General features: G+C 43.0%; 1 protein-coding gene across 2 annotated transcripts in view; it reads right to left on the bottom strand.

The window, feature by feature from the left end:
* Nucleotides 1–21,789, bottom strand: part of ATP8A2 (ATPase phospholipid transporting 8A2) — a 347,387-nt gene extending 325,598 nt beyond the window's left edge. Inside the window, exon 1 of one of the 2 annotated variants that reach the window (XR_005826448.1) lies at nucleotides 21,149–21,789. Coding sequence is in view for 1 of the 2 variants with exons in the window: in XM_040584302.1 (XP_040440236.1) it covers nucleotides 21,149–21,227 (79 nt within the window). In the remaining variant the exon portion in view is untranslated. The remainder of the gene's footprint in view (nucleotides 1–21,148) is intronic. The other variant, XM_040584302.1, reaches the window with a different exon arrangement.
* Between the last annotated feature and the right edge of the window lie 1,822 nt (nucleotides 21,790–23,611).

Below are 23,611 nucleotides of genomic sequence, written 5' to 3'. Positions count from 1 at the left end.
TATGGATGAACAAGGAGCTCCTGGACAAATTCAAACACAAAAAGGAAGCCTACAGATGATGGAAGCAAGGACAGATAGCCTGGGCAGAATACAGAGAAACTGTAAAAGCTTCCAGGGACTGGGTTGGATAAGCTAAAGCCCTGACAGAATGAAATCTGGCCAGTGACATCAAGGACAAGAAATGCTTCTATAGGTAGATCAGCAATAAAAGGTAGACCAGGGAAAGTGCGGACCCTCTCCAGGAGGAAACAGGAGACCTGGATACCCAAGACATGAAAAAGGCTGTGGTACTCCATGACATTTTTGCCCAAGTCACAGAAGGCAAAGGTAGGGACTGGGAGAAAGAAGAACTTCATTGTAGGAGAAGATCAGGTTCGAGACCATCTAAGGAAGAACCTTGAAGGTGCACAGCTCCATGGGACCTGATGAGATGCATCCACAAGTCCTGAGAGAAGTGACAGATGAAGTGGCTAAAACACTATCCCTCTTATCTGAGAAGTCATGTCAGTCCGCTGAAGCTCCCATGGACTGGAGAAACAAAATCCCCATTTTTAAAAAGGGAAAAAAGACCCAGGGAACTACACGCCAGTCAGTCTCACGTTGGTGCCCAGAAAGATGACGAAGCAGGTCCTCCTGGAAACTGTGCTAAGACACGTTGAAACTAAGGAGGTGATTGGTGACAGCCAACATGGCTTCACCAAGGACAAATCATGCCTGACAAATCTGGTGACCTTCTACAATGGGGTTACAGCATCACTGGATGAAGGAGGAGCGACTGATGTCATCTACTTGGACTTACGCAAAGCATCTGACAGTGTCCTGCATGACATCCTTCTCTCTAAATTGAAGAGATGTGGATTCTATGGATGGACCACCCCATGGATAAGGAATTGGCTGGATGGTTGTGCTCAAAGAGTTGCAGCCGACAGCTCGATGTCCAAGTGGAGACCAGTGATGATGAGTGGCGCTCCTCAGGGGTCGGCATTGGGACCAGCGCTGTTTAACATCTTTGCTGGCAACACGGACAGCGCGACTGAGCGCACCCTCAGCAACTTTGCCGGCGACACCGAGCTGTGTGGTGCAGCCAACACGCTGGAGGGAAGGGATGCCATCCAGAGGGACCTTGACAGGCCTGAGGGGTGGGCCAGTGTGAACCTCATGAAGTTCAACAAGGCCAGGTGCAAGGTCCTGCACATGGGTCAGGGCGATCCCAATCACCAGTACAGGCTGAGTGGGGAATGGACTGACAGCAGCCCTGAGGAGAAAGGCTTGGGAGTGTTGGTGGACAAGAAGGTCAACATGAGCCGGCAATGCGCACTCACAGCCCAGAAAGCCAACCGTACCCTGGGCTGCATCAAAAGCAGCGTGGCCAGCAGGTCGAGCGAGGGGATTCTCCCCCACTGCTCCGCTCTCATGAGACCCAGCTGGAGCGCTGTGTTCAGCCCTGGGGCCCCCCAACAGAAGACAGACATGGACCTGTTGGAGTGGCTCCAGAGCAGGGCCACAAAGATGCTCAGAGGGCTGGAGCACCTCTCCTGTGAAGACAGGCTGAGAGAGTTGGGGTGGTGCAGCCTGGAGAAGAGAAGGCTCCAGGGACACCTCACAGCAGCCTTCCAGCACCTAAAGGAGCCTACAGGAAAGCTGGAGAGGGACTATTTGCAAGTGCATGTAGTGACAGGACAAGGGGGAATGGCTTTAAACTGAAAGAGGGCAGATTTAGGTTAGACATTAGGAAGAAATTCTTTCCTGTGAGGGCAGTGAGGCCCTGGCACAGGTTGCCCAGAGCAGCTGTGGCTGCCCCATCCCTGGCAGTGCTCAAGGCCAGGCTGGATGGGGCTGTGAGCAGCCTGGTCTGGTGGGAGGTGTCCCTGCCCATAGCAGGGGGATTAGAAGTAGATTACCTTTAAAATTTCTTCCAACCCAAACCATTCTATGATTCTATGTATACTAGAAATACAGGTTTGTCAGTTGAAGTCATCTATGCCTATGACTTCCATAAAGACATCCAGGACTACCAGAAAAGAGTTATTCAAGTACTGATTTAGAAACACTCCTGCAGGGAAAAAAAAAAAAAAAAAAAAAAGGAAAAAAGGTTTCAGCAGGAACAAATTAGATTTCACTAGCAGGACAACCAACTTCTCACTCACCTTCATCCCCCTCCCCTCCCACCCCACCTCCAGTTAGCATAAAAACCAAAGCACAGAAACCCAGCCTTTATATCAACAGGTGCAATGCCTATATATAGATATATATATTATCTGAATTTAACAGCAAATATAGTAAACTATTTTCAATTTTTGGGAACTAATACCCCGACACTAGCTTATGCTCTACACCTGACTTGGGGCACAAAACCATGAGCTAAAGCAGCTCTAACTATTAATAGATAATCCTTGCAATCCACCTATCAATGGTTTTGTCTCTACGTTATCAATGCAGTTGCTTCCATATTAAATAGGACTTCTACTTCAGAATGCTGAAATATTGATGTCAATAAAGAAGATTAAGTACTTGCAAACAACATAATACTATCAACAAAAAGAACAGACATTTTTCTTCCATCCTTTTAATATCCTCTTGAGTAAACACCAAGATAAGCAAAGTATTCACCATATTAAGGTAATTCTGGTTTATTTTAAGTAGCCTGAGGCCACTACAGCTTCTTGCTTTCATTTGCAGTTACATTAACCTAGAATTAACAATGCTATAGAGCTGATTTAGCTCAGTTTTTATTTCTAGAAGCAAGAACACTAGACTTCTATAAGGGAAAAAAAAACCCCACCATTTAAAAAACAACCTTAAGAGTTACAGGATAAAGCAAAGAAATGCATTCTTCATACCCTGTGGCAACAGCACTTGGCCTGTGCCTGAGACTGCTGCCTTCTAACAGGCCAGAGGAGAAACACTGTAGAAAAACGCCTTTTAAAACCAGAGGCCACACATGCACTAATCCAAAAGGGAACTTCATCACTTACCAATTCTTGCCTAAAAAAGCCCTGTGGTGTAACTTCCAGCCTTTGACCAAAGGCTAGCTGAGAAGTTAAGAATTTGAAGACGATGTGCTGTAGCTAAGCACTAAGACCAAGTCTTTTCCCTACAGGTTCTCAAGACTGGTTTAATGCAGCCCTGAGACTCTTCTCATGAAAAAGTTCTAATGATTAGTGGATCCACAGGAACTCCCTTATGAGCAATCCTCACTACATATCAAGAACAATTGTTTCTAAAAAAAATATATAAATCGAAGGAATCCACAGCAGGCAAATAGGCTGTAAGGTAGAGAAAGCTCTGTTCTGGCAACCACAGATAACCAGTCTGACAAGTCAGGGAAAGCTGGCTTTAGCTACCACAGGGGAGTTTTGTAATAGCTCTTTAAGTCCAAATTTGCATTAGATTAAAATCCAGTACTGTATATCTTCTGTCATCATTCAGCTTCTGTTTCCCTCACCCACTCTAACTAGACCTGTTTGAAACATGTAAGCCCTATTTATTAGTCACGAAGCACACCTGCTCTAGACATGCAGGGCACCAGCAGGTGCACCCATTACTTAAGAACTGCCCAAGAGGCAGCAGGAGGGGAAGGTGAAAGACAATAGACAAGATATACCACTAGCAATACTAACAGCACAACGTTCACTGCTCAGACTTGGTTAATGAACTGGGCTACAGATAAATTCATTGTATTTGTCAATCCCAGCTCAGACCAGCCTTTTGCTCACTAGGCAGCACGATGCAGCAGCCATGAGATACGTGGACAGCAGGTGAGACTGCCTTTCCAAGGAGACATCTGACTATGAAGTAGGGAACTAAGGTTTAAAGAATCTCCCTTGAACACCAGCATTTCAAATCCCTTCTTTTGCAAGGAGGGGAAAGAAAGACCACCAAGACTGATCCAGAAGTAATCAGGAAGAACTGTTTGATCATCAAGGACTGACTGGTATGGACCGATTAAGCAGTCAGCCACAAACTTCCCTCCCAGCATTTCTTCAAACCACTTCTCTCTGCTTCACAACTGCACATGTAATGCAGAGGACAACAGGGAAGGATCATTTGCAGGAAGAAGAGACTAGGACCTTCCGGAGTTCATTTTGGCTCAGCTATTTCAGAAGTAAGGCCTAATTTTACCTCATCCTCTGTTAGACTGAGGACTATTCAGTATGGACTTAGACATCCAAGTTGTATGTGTAAGCCCAATTCAGCTCCTTTAAATGAGCACACAGCAAACCCTGTCTGCAATGCTGAGGGATTTCACTGCTTGTACAAGCCACCAAAATGCCTCTATGGCATTGATCCCACCCAAAGGGTACCCCAGCATCATACAAATCAAAGTTGAAAGTGTTGAGTATTAAGCCAAGAACAGCACGTTATTAATCCACTACATCCTTACCACTCTGCTACTTCCACCTTTTTTCAAGTGTGCTTTTAACACAGATATGTAGTTAAGTAGATATGAAGGAAATAACAGGGGAGGGAAGAATGAAGTTATAGTCTACTCTTCTCAGTGAGGCAATGTATTTTAAATACAAATCGTACACGTTATTGATTAAGTACTTAATAAAGCAAATAGAAAACCTGACTGCATAGTACCATTACAGAACATAACCCATGTGAGCCTGTGTGGCTTGGTCCATGGTATGTGGCTTATCATATTCATTAAAGGTTCACTACAACTGTTCGTGGGATTGTTAATGGAACCGTTTAGGAGAGGAAATTGGCAAACAATTCATTCTCACTAATTGCAATATGCTTTCAGCTATCTCAGGCAGCAGCCAAATGCCTTGCAGAAACACAGCATCTTCATAACTGCCGACTATAATAACCAATAAGATTCTATCATGTTCTTATTTAACTCATACCAATTTTTCTAGTGTAGTATCTACTCTATGTTTAAGTTTGACATAACGCAGGAACAAAATTAATACAGTCTTGTTAATCAGACAGGCTATTTTAGCTCTCCACCTTCAGACCAAGGACTGTTCAGCAATCCCAACATGGTAGAGAGGATACTCCACATGCATGTAGAGGACTGCACTGAATCCCAGAACTGCAAACGAAACCCATGCAGACTCATCACTCAGCTCCAGCAAGAGAAACAAGAAATGCCATCCTCAGCCCACAGTGGACAACATGGAGTTAACTATTAACAGCAGAGAGAAAAAAAAAAAAAAATAATCAATCTCAGGCTAACTATTTCAGAGCTCTAGAAGTAACAAACACGTTCCAGAGTGGCTCTGCTATCCTGCATCACCATCACAACACAGATAGGGTTTGCAAAGAAGTAACACATTCCTCAGATTCATTTTCCAGCACTAGCATCTTCTGCCTTTTAAATTATCTTAAAACAGGAGTATCTATGCTGATGTGATAATTAACAGCCCTCCCCACCACCTGGCTGTTTCTCAGAGGACTTGGAGGCTATACTGAAACCACAACCTTCCCAAGAGAAGAGTTACAGCAAGGTGGTGGAGGAGTGGGTATCTGCATTTCAGGTTTCTTATATTTGGACCTAGAAGAACAATTCCTGTTCTCTCAGCTTTGAGCACTCAATGAAGAATCCAGTGCAGAACCTCTCATGTTGCTTATAAATGACGTGTATCACTGAGGACTACCAAAACCAGAACACAGCTAATTATGTTTAAAGCAGCTTAATGAAGACATACATCCGTACAAAGCTCAAGACAGACTTGCGAACTTAATAAAAACCTTCAGCGTAGGACAAGTTTATTTTTAGTTTAGTGAATGTATAAACAGACTGGTAAAACACAAAATTCAACAGCAGTTCTATGTTTAACCAAGGACAAGAGAAAAGCTGCCATCACACGCCTCTGCCTGTCCCCTGCAGGAAAAGAACGCTACTGACAGATAAGGGAGACTTACAGGTTTTGCAGTATCAGCCAGTCTTATCTCTGCTCTACAGCCTCAGTCAGAAGATCAGATCAGGGATGATAAGAAAGCTCATAGAGCTAGAACCTCATGTGGATCCTTCCTTTTCTCTCTGAAGCACATTATATGAAATGTTACCAGTTATTTTAATGCTGCAGTAGCATTATTTATCCACCTGCTGCTGTGAAATCCTATACTATAAATATGACTGGAGAAATTTTCCCCAACAAAGTATTTTTATTAGAAAAATCTCAACCCAAGAAGCCCTTTCATGCTAGTTTTTCTTCCTGGAATAGCTGTCTTGTCTGCAGCACCTATAGTGGGTAAGTTTTAGAACTATTCTTTAGTCTCTTCCCCCACTATTTTTTTTTTCTCCTCTCGCCCCCACTCCTAAAGAGATGAATAATAGTCTCAGTGGCTTGATCTCTAAAAGATACATTACAGTGCTTCTAGAGAATTTTCTGCAAAGTCTGTAGATCAGACCTGAACTGCTGCAGACTGGCAGCAGTGAATTTGACTTCGGCAGAGTTATGCTGACTGGACCAGCTCGGGCTATGACCATACAGATCTCCTGCCAGCTAGGGTTCACAAAAAGCCTGTCATTGGCAAAAACATTAAATGCTTGTTTACCATCAGATTAGGTTTCAGCTTGACCTATTCCATCCTTGCTGAGGATTAAGTATATTTGTATTGCATCTGTCTGTCACTTTTGAGACATTCCGGTACCTATCTGCAAAAGGCAGTTTTATTGGAACTGCTACCAGAATGAGTGAAGACAAGAATCACAGACCTTTTCAATATTTTATTATCTAGTATTACATAGGCTTATGTGGCTTTAGAGGAAATTATGCTTATGACTCATATGTTAGTACTGGACGAGTTTTTCATAAAAAAGTAGCCCTAGGGAAGGGAAGAAAAAAGCCCAAACCAACCAGCCAACCACTGCTGAAAGCTGAACATCACCACCTAGCTGACTCAATTGCCAATGACAGTGCATCCATCCAGGTTCAGCAAGCACTACTGTTTCATTCCTAAGAAAGTCTTATCAGCTAGACTCCAGTCACTCCTCTCTTTCCTCCTGTTCAGCACTAGGAATTGTTTAAGATGCAGAGTCCGAAAGTGGTTCTAAACTTTTCAGGACAGAGCTTCAGACAGTGCTGAGCTGTGTCCATTCCCAGATTAGATACCATGTTGCTCAAGTTTCTCATTCCTTTGTGAAGAAGACACCTTTTGAAAGGTAAACAGCCATTCCCCACCCCAAGCATAAGCGTCACTTTTTTTTAATAAAACAGAAAATGAAAGCAAGCAGCTAGTTCCCCCAAATACTAGTGAGAAGTTTCACATAGCAGTTTTTTCTGAAAGCCTAAAAGCTGCCTTCTTCTTCCCTCTACATACTATTACAAAAGATATTTGCTCATACATAAGCAGAAGACCCCAGCTAGTAATCATTTGTTTACTGTATTGTGCTTAGAGCTCTTCAAAAATATTACTACCACATTATTTCTACGTAGCTGTTCTACTTTGCAGCAAATAGCAAAGCTACTCAATGGAAAGAAATCCCTTCCACTCAGTCACTATCTTAATACTGAATTCATTGCTAAACAACAGTTACTCGCTACTAATTAGCCCTTCACCCTAATAAGTTAGAAGGGTTTACTCACATGTAAGTAAACCACCTTCAACATAGCTCCTACTATGCAGCTGTTGAGAACAACCACTGCAGTACTTGCATGAGAGTTTAAGCACATATGACAAGAACACAGAATTACAGGAAGGAATTAATCTGATATTGATTTATAGTTGCTTGTTCTCCAGGTTTAAGTTTTAATTATACTTTTATCTAGCAGTATCTAATTACAAATAAAAGAACAAAACCATTACAGTGAAAGCAGGCATATGCTTTGCTTACTACAAGATTCTTTCTATATTTCTGAGTAAATCTTACTACCAGGAAAACAGGCTTTCAGCGTCTCCACATAGAAAAGTGAAAAAAAAAAAAATGCATGTATCTTTTCTAAAATCAGTATCTACCTCAAAACACTAAAGATGAACATGTCAAAAAATTTATTTTCTTTAATAAGTACAACCTTCCCTCCCCTTAAATAAACTTACCTGACTAAAATCCAAAGCTAAAAGGGCAAACCTCCTAAATACTACAGCTTATCCTCCCCAAACCTCTACAGACACACCCTTCTACTTCCTTTCTCCTCTTTTAAAGCATAATCTCTGTGCATTAGCTTCTCCCACCCATAAATTAGGGGGCTGGAGCTCATTAGTGTAAACAGAGCTGTAATATTAGGTATTAGGCAGAACTTGCATGTAATTAAGCTTACTTTCTGGTAACTAGTTACAACACAACTTATCCAGCTTGAATGATCACTACGTTGGCCCACCTGAAAGAGTTTTCAGACTACTTTACTGTTCCTTTGATTTTGTAAGCATTTATATTATTACAGCTATATTTTCTAGTTTATTTTTTGTAATTTGTAACATTATACATGTTAAAGTATGTATAAACAGTCAGGAAAGATTACTGTATTTTTTTTCTCATATTTTGAAGTTTAGTTCAGAATCTCTTAATTGACTTGTTACTATTTGAGTCTTCTTTCACAGTTCCTTTTAATATGAACTGATTTTTCATTTTTATGTGTATAGGTGTGTATATAATATATATACATATGTATATATGTATATATGTATATAATATAAGAACTCCTTGAATATCTTTTTCTATCTTTTGGCATATGAGACAATTTTAAAGCATCTGTTTCTGCTTTGACCTTAGTTTTAGCTGCTTGCTTTTTTTCTGTTAATCCAATTCTATTTTGGTTATATCCTCAGTCACGGCATAGTCTTCTAGTTGAAGCACTGCCAATCTTCTTAATGTAGGACTTCCCTTCCCCCTTCTTCATGTTGTTAATCACGCTTATCAAATTTTAGTTTATAAAAACTGATGTATCAATATTTTTTTATTATTAGAATTGTTTATGTAGGAGTAGAGTCATTGTTAACAAGTTATTTAAATATTAAGAAATAATGCCCCAAAACTACCAAAGTATAGCTTATAAAATGTCCTTGTTAAAACTAAACCTTTACAAGAAATAGAGGATTAAATAAAAGGTCACGCTCTGTTTGTCTTTTCCAGAATATCCACATGGGCTTGGTTTCATGAGGTCTGACACCACCAAAGCCAGATGGCAACTATGAAAAACACTTAAACCTAATGGTTGCAAACTTACCTGACTAAAGAAACCTTTTCATATACCATCTTCTATTTTCCAGCACCATACGAATAATATGTAGCTGCCTGTAATCTTCATATTGACCCTACGAGTAGACAACTAAAGTTATTCCCTTGCTCTGGAGACACTGATGACAAAATACTGAGAACTGAAGTAAAAGAGCTTTAGCTGCCCATGAAGACAGAAGCCACCACATCACAGCTGTCCTTCTCCATCCACCTCGGTAAATTTTGTGGCTTCTGCTTAGGGTACTAATATTTTATTACTGAATGCTAGTCCATGTACTAATTCTGATGAAAGTAAAAAATATGGTTGTTTACAGTTGCTCAGTCCCAAATTAATGATGGTGTACATTCCAATAGTACCATCTGCCCTGTCTAGACATGAACTAGGCCATAGAAATATAAATCCTATCATCTAATCAGTGGGGAAAACTGATGTTCTGATTTGATTTGTAGCCTGTAACAGAATGAGGCAGAAATTCAACAAGATATTTGTGTGTAAGGTGCTGAGTATCTTGCAAGGGACTTTAATTTAAAAAAAAAAAAAATTCTGGTAGGAAGAAGGTTTGAAATTAACTCTTGCCTCTGGTTGTCAGGGATCTCTCCACATAGGAGATGGCACTGATAGCCTAATAAGAGTTTAATGTCTCTTTGAACAACAGCAACAATAGCAGAAATGGCTGGTGCATAGAGCCTGGGAACCTGGCTATCTAATGAACCAAAAAGTACCAAAAGGAGTACTAAATTATTTAAATCCTATGCTATTTAGCAGTAAAACAAAATTGCACTGCCTCAACAAATTCATATCAGACCTATTACTGCAGCTGTTTTATTCCCATTTTTTTCTCTTTGGGGTTTTGGCAAAAAGCTCTCAAAGAAAATGGTCTAGGTAATCAGTTGGCAGGCCACAACTTCAACAAAACCACTTCCAGTGTCGACGACTGCAGAATCTTCTTCATTGCAGCCCTGGATGCACATTCTTTCTTGATGGTGAAAGTTTAGGATGGCTGAGGTCTCTCCTGCAGTTCAGGCTTGGAACACTAACTGCTCTCCCCCAGGCCATGCCAGGCGTAGCCCTTTGCACCTAAGGAACTCCTACCAGAAGCAATGCAGGGAAGCACGCTGAGGGAGATGGCATGGAGTCAGTGCTGGAAATGGGTAGGGATTTAAATGGTAGATACACCTACTGCGAGACAAAATATACTCTTCAGCTGATTTCAATGGAGATCCTGCAACTAAAGAGACGTACCTGGATCTACTGCAGGATTTGGGATTTTGTAATCTCCTATGAGCTACTCTATCAGAAGAGGAAGAGTGGTAACAAGGAGATGCTGTGTATGAAAGATGCTGTGCACACAGTCCCAACTAAGACATCCATGACAGAAGGGCTCCCTGGCATGCATTTAGGGAAAGCATCATCTGTGTTACTGGGCAATTCTAGGTTGACAGCACACATTACAACTCACAAGAGGAAGCTCTTGATAAATTGGCGTTAAGAAGGAGACATGTGCCGTTCTACCTCCTGAGTTACTAATGTATAAAACACCCTTGTGGTTTGATCGCCAGCTGTATCCAAAGGCTGTCCATATTCCAGAGTGAAAAAAACCACTGACTGGAATTCAGAATATCAGAAAACACAGTCCAGGCAGCAGGACACTCCCAAAGTTTATCTCTCTTCCTGCACGCAGTCATACTAAAAAAAAAAAGCAGATGTTCTCTACTTAGGTACAGTTTGTAGGGACATACGCATTTTCTTTTATCAGTTCAGGCTGCTCCCTCAGTCAGTCATGGTTGTGCTGCTTGTAGTGACTTAATTTTGTCCTCTTTTGGCTTCCAGAGAAACTGATTTACTTTGTTCCTACTGGCAGGACATTTAGGGATACTGACGCCCCCCTCCTCCCTCTGCCACTATGCCCTTCTCTTAATTTACAGTTCTCATATACTGCCTTTATGCACTTTTTGCTATTTCCCAAGACAATTATTAGCCATTTCTGAGTAAGAAATTAATCTGAAACTCAAATGACAGCAGACGTCACAGATCATCCCAATCTAGCATGGTAAAAAGAAAGTACTGGAATATACTGCATTTGATGGTTGCTATTGTTCAGTCAAAATCAGATATTAAGTGTGGGTGGTATTTTACAACCTGCTCCTGTAAAGATCTTTGTATACAGTCTATTTTCTCCCATTAATTGCCTGGTTCTCCCTGGTATTTAAAAACGCAGATCTAGAAGCAAAAGCCTGTTTAAAAGTTCAGATCCTTCTGTTCCAGATTATTATGTTATAGTCCTTTACATATACCAATCAAACTCAGTTATGAGATCAAGCTAGATTTCTTTCCCACTGCTCCTTCTGTAAAGCTATTCTGAACAGTTGTCTGATATTTAGAAATATGCTTATTACTTTCAGACTAAATGTCTGTGAAAGTTTGTTCTTGTACCAGCACTATCTTCTACTTGAAATCATTTTTCTCTCTCTTGACTATATGTAAAGAAATATAACCGCTTAGACGATAGCTAGGCTGACAGAAGATTGCATTTTGTAGCTGGTAAGTAAAACACCAAAATATTGTAAAGCTCACAACAAATATAGAAGTGTTGGCCAAATGACACATCCTGTCCTGAAGTGCTTCATCACAATCAAAACACCAACTATAGTGGCCCCTTCAGTAATGTGGATCTGTATGGTATGCTACAAGATTATATTCCCTCACCCTTCCCAGAAAATGTATTTTTAATTCTTCCTATTATAGGGGCTCGACACTGTATATAAAGATGTGAAATGATGTCCAACTCCAGTTTCTCAATATGAAACACATTTAAAATAATGAGTTCCTCTGCACATTTGCATGTTAATAGTTTTACCAATAACTGCACTTCCCTGATTTGGGACCCCAACCCCCCAAAACTTCATGTTTTTCCTGTAGGAAATCAACTTTTTCTCCTCAAATCGTTCAGATCTTTCTAGCCACTCCTTTCTCTTTCTGAAGACTGATCATTTCCTTTTGTTACCCTAATAAAGGTTTGTAGGGTTTATAATCTTTTGAAAGATCAAATAAGCAAATTTCAGATTTGTAAATAGAATTGCTTTCACCAAAAAGAGAGGGTAAGAACCTTTTCACTTACTGAAGATTGTGGGGAAAATTCAGCAAGGGTCAGGACTTTAGTTAAGGTGTGAAGAGTGAATAGTTCCCACTTTTCAGGCTGCACAGGATTAGGATGACTTTGACTGGGGACAGGGAGGAAGAATAGCATTCTCCTCTCCTGTCAGTCTGGTAAACTCTTGTGAAAGCTCTCTTTTCCCCCTATGACCAGGCAGACAGATGGTACAAGGATGGCTTCCAGGTGCAGACTTGTATTAGTGAAACTCTGGGACCAAGATTTAACTGTTAATCTGTAAAGCAGGACTGGCCCTCTCCCCAGTCTGGGAAGCACTAGCATACCTTAATTCCTCTGTCTTCCCGTCTCTTTTCAAAACAAAGCACCAGGATTGAGGTCAATCCATTTCAGTTTAGTTGCCACAGGACCAATGAAGCAGGAACTGCACTGAGCCTTCCTAGTGATACAGAAATGTTGAGTAAATGACGAGATTTCAGTTCAAAGCTTCCAGTTTAAGTCCTGATTCCCACCTGTGTAACTGATACGACAAATGCAGATGTAGCCTCTGCATTTGTTTCAGTTATGACGGCTGCTGTTGACCTTGCATATACTTTCAGCACCTTTTGTCTCCCATTTACAAATAAACTGTATCGTTTACATTAAGGTGACATTTGCTTCAAGTATTTAAAGGCACACAAAAGCCTGGGGTGTTTTTTTCATGTATCTTTATATATTTTTATAAGCATTAGGTTGAATGTTCCTAGATCTCACAGGCACGGGATGTTAGATTGCCTTCACTGTGCTTCGCATGAATAGGTACAACAGTGCTGGGTCAGCAGGAGATAACACCTGAGCCCTCCCTCTATTCAAAGTAGCAAATGAATCAGGGTGGTGTTATTGTAAGGAGATAAAACACTTTTGCTTTCACTTTTTATGACTACCTACTTATTTAATGAAATCAAATAAATGGGTTTGGTCATCTGCATTCGAGAGCTTAGGAATTAAAACTCAACACCTTCCAGGCACTTCTAAACAAAACGTAAGGCTGCCTTCTCTCCCTCACAGAATCTATACAGTAATTTCAGTTGTGTTAATCCTGATTTAAAACCCTCTAAAAGAAGGCAGCTTCATCAGACCAAGCCTTTGGCTAAAACAAACTGACGTACTTTGTTGGATCTGTTATGAATTACAAGTCTGACGCAATCATGGCTCTTCCATTTTATTCAAGTGGAAGACAGGTTCCCATTTATTTGCACCGATACCCCAGTGGAACAATTTCCACATTGATAATTAGAACTAAAAGTAACAAAAATATCCTATGTGAGGGTGTGAAGCAGTGGAAATATATTAAAAAATCCACAGCATGTCTTGTGATTCTTCATGACAACATAAAAGTATTGGGACTAATTTACTGATACTTCGTGTTCTTTCTAATTTAAACTGCTTTAGTGCTCACTGAAAGGATAACTACATTGTTAAGAAACACCTCTAGCTGTCTGGAAAACCTCCTTTGAATGTCATATACATGTTCATATACATGTATGTGACATTCATCCTTAACTATATGGATTCTGTTGCTTCTTTGGAGTGCAAATAGTTTGATTGGCTCACTCATTAAAATCTGTATGTCAGTTTTGCCTTATCGTGCCTTGGCTTAAAATACAAAACTTAGCATCTTCTGTATTCAGGTGTGTTCACTCTGTTCTGCCTTCCAGTATTCACATTTAAAATGTCCAGAATCAAGAATTACTGCCATAGTAAGACACGGGTCTCAACCAGTGGTCTGAGAGCCAGCAGCTTCTAAACAGGCAGGAAGCTTACCATCTCCTTAGGCTGGAAAGAAACTGCCCAGGAACGTTTCTAGTAGACAGAATTCATTATGAAAAGGTGGCAACAATGCTAATCGAAAAACTGGAAGTTTTTCAAACAAATACCGTTCAAATAAGAAGTTTTCAAAACTGGTACCTTTTTTTTTTTCATTAAAAAACCAAACAAACCAAACTTTATACAATTTTACATTTTTCCTCAATCTTCCACATGTCAACAGTATTTCACAAGTTATCCTTTTGAGTGTGCCAGCTGAGAATCATTTATCTAAAGCTCTCAGATGTCATGTCTTATAAACCTGCAACTGCTCCAAAAGGCTTAGTTAGAAAAGATAAGAGACTGAAAATGTCATGGTTTAACCTCAGCCAGCAACTAAGTACCATGCAGCTGCTTGCTCACTCACTTTCCCCCACCATTGGGATGGGGAGGAGAAATGGAAAAAGGTAAAACCGGTGGGTTGAAGTAAGAACAGTTTAAAAATTGAAATAAAATAATAATAACAACAATAATAACTGTAATGAAGAGGAGAGGGGGAGAGAGGAATAAAATCCAAGGGGGAGAGAAAAACAAAAAAACCCAAAGTGATGCACAATACAGTTGCTCACCACCCACTGACCAATGCCCAGAGCAACCCACCAGCCCCAGCCAGCTCCCCCCAGTTTATATACTCAGCACATTCCTATGGTATGGAATATCCCCCTGGCTAGTTCGGGTCAGCTGCGCTGGCTGTGCTCGTGCCTGGTTTCTTGTGCACCTGCTCACTGGCAGAGCATGGGAAACTTGAAGTGTCCTTGATTTAGAGTAAGCACTACTCAGCCACAACTAAAACATCAGTGTGTTATCAACATTACTCTCACGACAAATCCAAAACACAGCACTGCACCAGCTACTAAGAAGAAAATTAACTGTATCCCAGCAGAAACCAGGGCAGAAAGGAAAACATTTCTGTCGATAAAGAGCTAAGCCACACTTAATGGCTGTCCCAGAAGCAGAAAGCGGTTGCTGCAGAGATGTTCAGCTGCCTTTCTGAAGTCTAATATATTGCTCTGCCCTATCAACTATACATACAAGAAAGATTTTGTGATTAACTGCCTCTTAAAAGAACCTGTCAGCAACTGGGCTCTACAGATACCATCTGTAACAGATATTCTGATATTTGTACTACTACAAACTAATTAAAATGTGCCACAACGCAACATGGTACAGGAAAACATATGAAACAGTATTATAGTAATAAATCTAACATAGGCGCTCAGAATATTACTTCACAAGTAGCAAATCAGTCCTCTCAGTTTCAAAGATTATTTAGAGGGTATACTTGACAGCTCAAAGAAGAATGGCCAAAGGGAAATGAAACAGCAAAGAGTACCACCACGTAGCAAGTCTGCAGAGTATCACTTGACAACCTTTCAGAAGAGCGGAAAGGGATGACACAATTGTTAATAGGGCCCTCAGCAAATCTTCACTACAATAAAAATGCTGTGTGAGTTTTTGTAACTAACAGGAGAGCGACCAGTTTGAGATGCTGCCATTAATTTTCAGATGATCATTCAAAACATCATGCAGCGTCAATGGGAGCTGTCAGCTTGGAACTTCTTGGGGAGGGAAAGAGAGTTAAGTATTTTACAAAAAAAGGAATGCTTTAAATCAGCATAATTTCTGACACCGTAGACTCCCACAGAAAAAGTCTCTACAGAGTTGGCAGAGATCAAGACTGTACTCAAACCCTGTGGCGATGAAAATGCAATACTAAAAGACTATTCTTTCTGCACCCAGTAAGTACAGTTTCATTGTCCTAGAGATATTCTAGGACCCTGAACAGACAAGCAGGCTTCCTTGCAATCACTTTACTGTCAGGCGTTCTAGTCCGGCATGGAATTACAACAGCCTTACCACCAAATCACACTAGCAGGGTAGTACCTTTAGATCTACCCAGAAAACAAGGATGCTGACTCATCCAGCACAGGGAAGTCCACTAAAAGCAGATACTGCTAGGGAACTAAAACCTGAAACAAAAGTCCTGTGGAAAGAGAGTGGAGCAGAGAAGAAATAAAACAGTTTGTGTAAATAGACAGTACATGTGTCTGTTTTCAGTGGAGTTATGAACATAGCCAAATAGCATAATATTAGAGAGTTCATGTATTGGCTATACAGTGCAGTGGAGAATTTTATTTTTATTAAATACATTTCCTTTAATTTATTCTTAAAAACTGAAGGTTAGTTAAATCTCTTACCTCTTCAATTAATTTCTAAATAACTGTGTTCCCCATCATCTGAGTGGTTTGATCTTTAACAGATTTATTCTTGACCTCACCTCCCCATCACAGTAAGCCAAAAAAGCGTTTCTTCTGCCACACTACTTAGGACCTTGTTTATTTATTAAGTTTTTCCACAGTAACTGTGCATACATCTTCTTCTAACTTTGTGTTGTAAACAGATGTATTTTAAATTCCCTCCCATCCTAATGCAAATTCTCACAGCCAGACAAGCTTCAGGCAAGATATACAAGACAGTAGTTCAGGCTGGCCTCTTCCAGTTGGCCCTATCACTGTCACCACTTCACTTTACAGTTGAGCAAGATCTCACACTGCTTGAAAAGCCTCCGCTTTGTGCCACTATAGAAACGTAGTAACATAAAACATGGGGTTTACTGTGATGAGGTCTTGCTGAAAAGGCGTAATTGTCACTGGTGTTTACAGAAATAGGATTGGGCCTTTGATGTGATTGAACAAGCTGCACATTATACTACATTAAGTGCCAGTTAAACGTGGTTGAAAAGAAACAGGTGCTCTGTAACACACGGAATTGCTACCACACAGTTTGAGTGTGTGCATAAACACATACATACTTTAGTCTTCACCTGGAAAAATTTCTTATTGTTGGGTAGTAGAACTGCTGTGCGCCAACACTATGGTTGCAATCGTCTTGCTAGCTGTTTCTGTAATCCTTGGTAACATTAACAGGCATTAAATGCAATTGCTGTGGAAGTACACCCCTCTGTTTAGTGCCCACTGTCACTACAGCTGCCAGGTACATTTCTCACAGCAGAAGAGAGCTTTTGCTCTTAGTTAAACATTTAAACGTTAACATTTTAGCAATCTGTTAGCTCAGCACTGTGCTGACCCCTTTCATAGGGTCTGTTTGCTTAAATATGCACGCAAGACCACTGCTGATCTGCAAAATGTAGATATCCCGTCAGAACAGGTGGCTTCAGTGAGCTTCACAGTGAAAGCTTCAGCCTTCGCTGTGCTTCTTACAGTCTGAACCTGACCTCTGCCATACCAAAACACTTGGTATTCTTTGAAGCAGCACTGGCGATATGTAAATAGTGCAAAGCTGACTACTTTGCTCTTTCACCTATAGCTACTGTGCATTTTATATATATCTATAGGCATTATGTCTAACCTGTAAATGGCTACAGATTAAAGCTTTGAGCAAAATAGAAATGCCTGTGTGCAATTATAATTGCTCCATATGACACTTCCCAACAGCTGCAATCACAGTAATGTAGCATCACAGCACAAAGACAGGATCTAACCCAAAGAGGTTCTTACACAGACATTCCTCTGACAAAAGAAAGACAGATCCTTTACAATCAGAAGGGAGTAAGACTCTTAAGAGACAGTCACTGTTCTTAAAACCAAACACAGAGCATAAACACAAGCAAATATCTCAGGGGAAATGCATATGGGAAAGGCAAAGAAAGAGTACAGTTTCATACCATGAAATCACATTTACATTTCAGCTCCTTATGTCTTGGGAAAAGAATCTGTCACTACCTTTGCACTCAAAATATTTTTTCTTGATGATATGCACCACTGAGCAGTTTTTTAAAAAGACTGCAGTAAATTACATCAAGATCATTTGTACCTTTAATCCATTCTAAAGTTGGAATTTGGGGTTTTTTTTTCCCTAAAAATAAAAATAATATTGTATAATCATCCAATGTCTTATTGACAGTTGCATATTTTTAGTGATTTTAAGGAGGCAGGAAGGAGAAGAACAAGTTAGTCTTTGATGTCTGTGGTTCCGACAGTAAAGAGCTGGAGACCTCTTTGAGAATAATTTAAATCTAATCAATTTAGCTCAGCTGGTACAACATTACAGCAATAAAAAGATATAGTTGTACAAAGCAAAAAAAAAAATCGATTAATGAGAAAATGCATAAAAAAGAAGAAGACTGATCATCTGAGTGGCAGGAAGTGACTTGCCATCTCCAGGTTCTCCTTTTCACATCATTTGCTTTTCTGTGAAGTCCTTTGTACTGGTGCTAAGCAGGTTTTAAACCCCACCAAATAGACCAATTACATTTTATACTCTATTAGCACATGTGGAAGCCACACTACAAAATGCAGAAAGGTGAAAAATCACGATTGGATCTGACATGAAAAGACATCATTAGAACTTCATAGATGTAGTGTTGGTCTTGACTAAAGAAGAGTATCTATAAGCTACTGGAATACTTTACGCAATATGAAAATAAATATGTGACCCAAACTAAAAGCTAATACTTTAAGATTACCAAAACACCCTCAAAAGTAAACAGGACTAAAAAACAAACTGCAAGAATTTAAAGCAGAAAACACCTCTTCTAAAAACAAAATAAGGTAGAATATTCTGATACATAGCTGCCAAGAAACCCACAGCAGATGAAGATGGGGTTACCTGACCCTAACAAAAGGGTGACCAGTCCCCCCTCCACACCATTCAGCACAGAAAGGTCTTCAGATTTTGCAGTGCCACCACACAACCACATCTAAACTGCAGCTCAGTCTCCAAATGTGCACCTTTACAGTCCAGTTCACACAGCCCAGAGTCCCTCATAAGTACCTGTTTGGCTCCCACAGAGAGCAGCTCTGCACACCAAGTCACAGCATGCTGAGAAAAACAGAGCACTCCTGTCTTTCTGTGTCTCTTCCCTGCTGCCATTCAAGATCATACAGGCTGGCAGAGAGGCACATCGGCACTGATCCAGGCAACCACGTAACCATCTGATGGCTAATGTTGATGCAAGCAAGGCGACGGGAATATGTAGGAAGGACCTTCTTACTGGGTGGCAGAGAGATTGGCTCTGGTTGTCCCAAGCCAACTACAAACACAGACTTTAATAAGTCTATGTAACAAGTTACACAAACCTCTGTTATGTATTTTTAGAGGCATGACATATATATATCCATCTAGATATTACTCTTGTTATCCTTCAGGAAAATATTCTAAACAGAAACTATATTGTTCAACAACTGAAAAGCAGTGATCTTAATGCCAATCAGCAACCAGCACCCCACATCTTTCTTCAAAGTATCATCTAATCTGGATTTCACTTAGGTGAAATGAAAGGAACATGTAAGAATCTAAAGCTGTTACAGATAAATCCCAGATGGTGGAAGATATGGGTGCCTCAGGCACCCAGGGCACGACTGAGGTGCCACTTAACCACCTAGATCCACAACTATGATTTACAAATGCTGAAGCTTAAATTCTTTATGTATGCCATGTTGAAGCTAAACATTCTCCAAGTGCCAGTCATCCAGCATCTGAAGGGCTGCTTATGGATAAGGGCACCTAGGCCTGGATTCCAAATGTTAGGTCACAAACAGATCTGCCAAAGTGCAGCTCTGGGAAAGGAGCCTCCCTGTCACAGGACAGGATTTCAGATAGGACTGTAGGTCTGGACACAACCCCAAGCACAGGAGAACGGAATCTGCTTAACTGCGACTGTTTCATCTGAATGGCTTAACGCTGAAGGCAAGTAAAGCTGGTAATGTGCTAAATCCTACTCTGAAACCTTACCATGTCCTATGAGCTGGCATTACGCCTCTCTTCGCTTAGCGTCCTGCTTACTTCAGCAGCTGTGCAGAAGTCCCTGAGGTTCTGTCCTTATTAGCAACCAGTGAGGCCAAACAGGGGAATGCTACTAGAGTGACCAGGTTGCGCAGAGGAGCCAAAGGGAAGGTAATTTCTCCTTCAAGCTTGCTTTACCCTTGTTCCATGGGCTGAACAGCGACGAGTGGCTGGAGGACATCTTCCAGTTCAGCATCACCCAAAAGCAATCCAGCAAATGCTTTCCAAGATGCTCTGAGAATTAACCCAAAGTAGAGCCGATAAGGAAATGTGTTTCAAAATCCCATTCCTTACTCAAAGTGTGGAAGGAGCATTATACTGCACCCCTACTCATCGCAGAGACTGTACTAGGCACCTAAGTATTTTGCACAGGAATGGGTGTCTCAGCTTTTTACTGGGCCTGTCTTGTAAGTCACAGACAATGTCACTGATGCTTCATCTATCCCCAAGTAAAACAGATACCACAAGTGAATTCTGAATGCACCTTGGTCCTACAGAAGTCAGCGGAAGACCTTTGGGAGCAGAATTACACCTTCAAAGTATCCCTTTTTTTGTCTCTTTCCTTATGAACTAGTTGGTAAACATTTTCCAATACGAACCTCTTGAGAAACCCACCCCTGCCTGCCCACCGCCGGCGGTGCTGTCCTCTAACCAGATGCACACCCAGGGATTCTCCTGCCAGAAACCATCAGAACCAGAGAAAGATGGGGCACAGCACTTTGCCCCCCGCACGGTGCCATCACGACAAGGCAGCACCCGGGCTCTGTCGGACTGTCCCCGACCTGCCCCGAGCCCGGCGGCGCAGGGGAAGGGCTGGCACTGCCTGTGCAGCGGGCCTGGGCGGCCCCAGGGCCCTGGGGGCTGGGTGCCCGGTGGGCCGGGGCTGCAGGGGGGGCTGCGGGCCCTGCGCGGGGTGCACCCCGGGGGTGCAAGGGCCCTGGGGGTGCAGTGACCGGGGCGGCGGGGCGCAGCGCTGGGGCCGGGCCGTGCAGGGGGGGCAGGCTGCCCGCCCCACCGCTCCCGGGGCCGCGGCCGCCTCCCCCCGCGCAGAGAGCCCCGGGCGGGGGCGGCACCGCGAGCCTGCCGCCGCGGCCGCCGAACGCCCCCGGCAAGGCGGAGGAGGAGGAGGAAGAGGAGGAGGAGGAGGGGGCGCGGGCGGCCCGGCCATGGAGGCGCTTGTCGCTGCCCGGCGCGCTCCTTCCTCCGCCGCGGCGCCTCCTCCCCGCCGCCGCTCCCTCCCGCCTGGTCCTTTCCTCACCAGCCGAGGAGTGGATCTTGGAGGATTTGCGCTGCAGGGACATCCTCAGCGCCGTGTCCAGGCCGGCCCTGTTCGGCATGCTGCAGCCGGGGCGCCAGGCGAAGCCCGCGGCCGGCTAGGGCGGCGGCGGCGGGCTGGCCATGGGCCCCCCCCTCACGCAGACGCCGCGCTGCGGCGGCGGTCGCTGGCACCGCCGCGGCCTGGCTGCGGGGGCGGGCGAGGCGCTAAGCGCTCGCCGGGCTCGGCTCCCCCAGGGGTGCCCTCCTGAGGAGGCGGCGAGGCGCCGCGGCGGGTGCTACGTCCTCCGCCGCCGCCGTCACCTCCCTCAGGGCCGGGGCCAAGGGCAACCCCGCCGGGAGCGGGGGCTGCTGCTCCTGCTCCTGCCCCGCCCGGCACGGGAGGGGGGAGGCCCGGCCCCGCCGCAGCCCCCGCCGCCCCCCGGGGGACACGGGCCTGAGGGGCCGCTGCGGCCCAGCCGCCCCGGGCGCCTCCCGGGCTCCTCCGCTGAGGCCCGCGGGGCCCAGGCGGGTGCGGAGCCGGGCCCTGAGCGTCTCCTCAGCGCCGCTTGCGGGTGCCACGGCTTCGGGGAGCCCGGCCCCGCGTTGCGGGCCCGTTCTGAGGGGTACAGACCTGCAGACGCGGTGTGGTTCCCTGCTGCCTCACCCCATCTGTGCTCAGCAAAGCGCTGCTGCTCCCATGGCACAGCCCCTCACAACCCCATCCACCCGGCACTCATTGCTCCACAAGGTACCATAGAGTCTGGGCCTGGGGGGTTGGTTGGATTGGGTGGGGTTGGGTTGGGTGGGGTTGGGTTGGCTTTTTAGGTGTCTGTCTGGAACCAGTATTTTAGGCACATAAAGCATCCCAGTATAGCCCCTGCTGGGATCAGGATCCCTAACCATCCCTCTTTGTTCCAGTTAGAAGGATATCTTTCATCGCTGTGGCGTGCTGCCAGCCTCTTTGCAAAAGATATCGTTCCTTCTTAACTTAAAATATCTGGTAAATCAAGGATAAAAAAAAATAGAGGGAAGATTGATCAATACACCACTTAAATCTTAGAGCACATCACCTTCCTATGCAAAACATTCGCAGCCATGAGAAATCGCCTACGAAGGACAGGCAAAGAAAGACTGAGATAAAAGGGTAAAAAATTAACTAAAAAGAAGCCACTCAACCTTTACAGATGCTGGTCTCAATCAGGCATAGCTAGCAGTAGTTGCTGCATCTTAAGGAATTGCCTTCTCTGCTAGGTGAGCTTTGAGGTAGGATGGTTTAAAAGAGGCAGAAGCTCCCATGGGATGAGGATATATTGAGTTTTGGGAAGACTTACCACATAAGAAATCATCTCCAGTACTCTGAAGGTCTGTGTTATTTCAAAGATCATAAATAATGCCAAACTGCTGAATCTTGCTGTACGTTGGTGTCCTCACATATAATACTGAAACTGATACCTTCCAGCTACAGCTTCACAAAAAGTTGCAAATAGAAATGTTGTTGACAGATCACTTTGCCCTTCGTAAATGCAAAGTAGTACAGAACTGTAGCATGTTACACTGGCTTCACCAAGTGCATCATAGTCTACCTAGAGACGTTCACTTTGGGACAGGACTGCTGAAGACGCGTATTTCTTGAGCTGTGAGAAGCTTTTACTCCTGTGGGCTTAATCACTCTGGGAGAAGGCTGACCCAGCTCTGGGAGAAGGCTGACCCACGAGTTTTTGTGAATGAAACCATCTAGTAAAGGTGATGCTGAATGCTCGTGTTCCTCCATGCCTTTCCCATTTTAAGCCCATGACATGGAGCTGGTTACTTTAATGAACATGATTTTCTCCATCAGCTTACTCTTTTGCCTCTCTACAAATTATTTTCTGTTGTGGTCAGTGTTTTTGCACCAGTAGGAATTGCCTGGAGATCCAAAAATCAATTCACATATGTTGTTAGCTAGTGAAGTTCACTTTGGGTTCAAGCTGTCAAATCAGTCAAGGAAAGTGCTCCAAAAAAGGACCAAAAAAAAAATGGCAGCTCCTGGTTTCATGTTTACTTTTTCTGCAGAAATTAACCCTCAGGTGAACTGTGTTTACAGTATGCTAAATTATTGTCAACTGTAAGCCGTCAGCCCTGTCAGCCTACAAGCCCAAGTAGCGGCTAAATGCACTTGTTCCTTCTCATGTGTTGCATTTGTTTCCACCTCTGTGTCCTCAGTGTTCTCAAAGAGTGCTCCAGCTAACACACCATCTGGCTTGCATCTACACATGGCTACTCACTCATGTAAACTTGACTACTCGAGCTCCTCAAAGATATTTAAACGCCCGACTCACACTTACCTCAACAAGCCTGAGATTTATTCCTGTGGAAGGCAGATCCCCGAGCATTAGTGACCAGGCATTTCAGGGATGTTTCATGTCATTGGAGAAAGAAAGAAACATCCTTGCCCTTGCATAAACTGCGAGCATCAGAAGACCTG

The sequence above is a fragment of the Falco naumanni genome, chromosome 2 (genome assembly GCF_017639655.2).
Source record: "Falco naumanni isolate bFalNau1 chromosome 2, bFalNau1.pat, whole genome shotgun sequence".
Lineage (NCBI taxonomy): Eukaryota > Metazoa > Chordata > Aves > Falconiformes > Falconidae > Falco > Falco naumanni.
The sequence above is the reverse complement of the archived record's forward strand: the minus strand, read 5'-3'. Positions and strand labels throughout refer to the sequence as shown.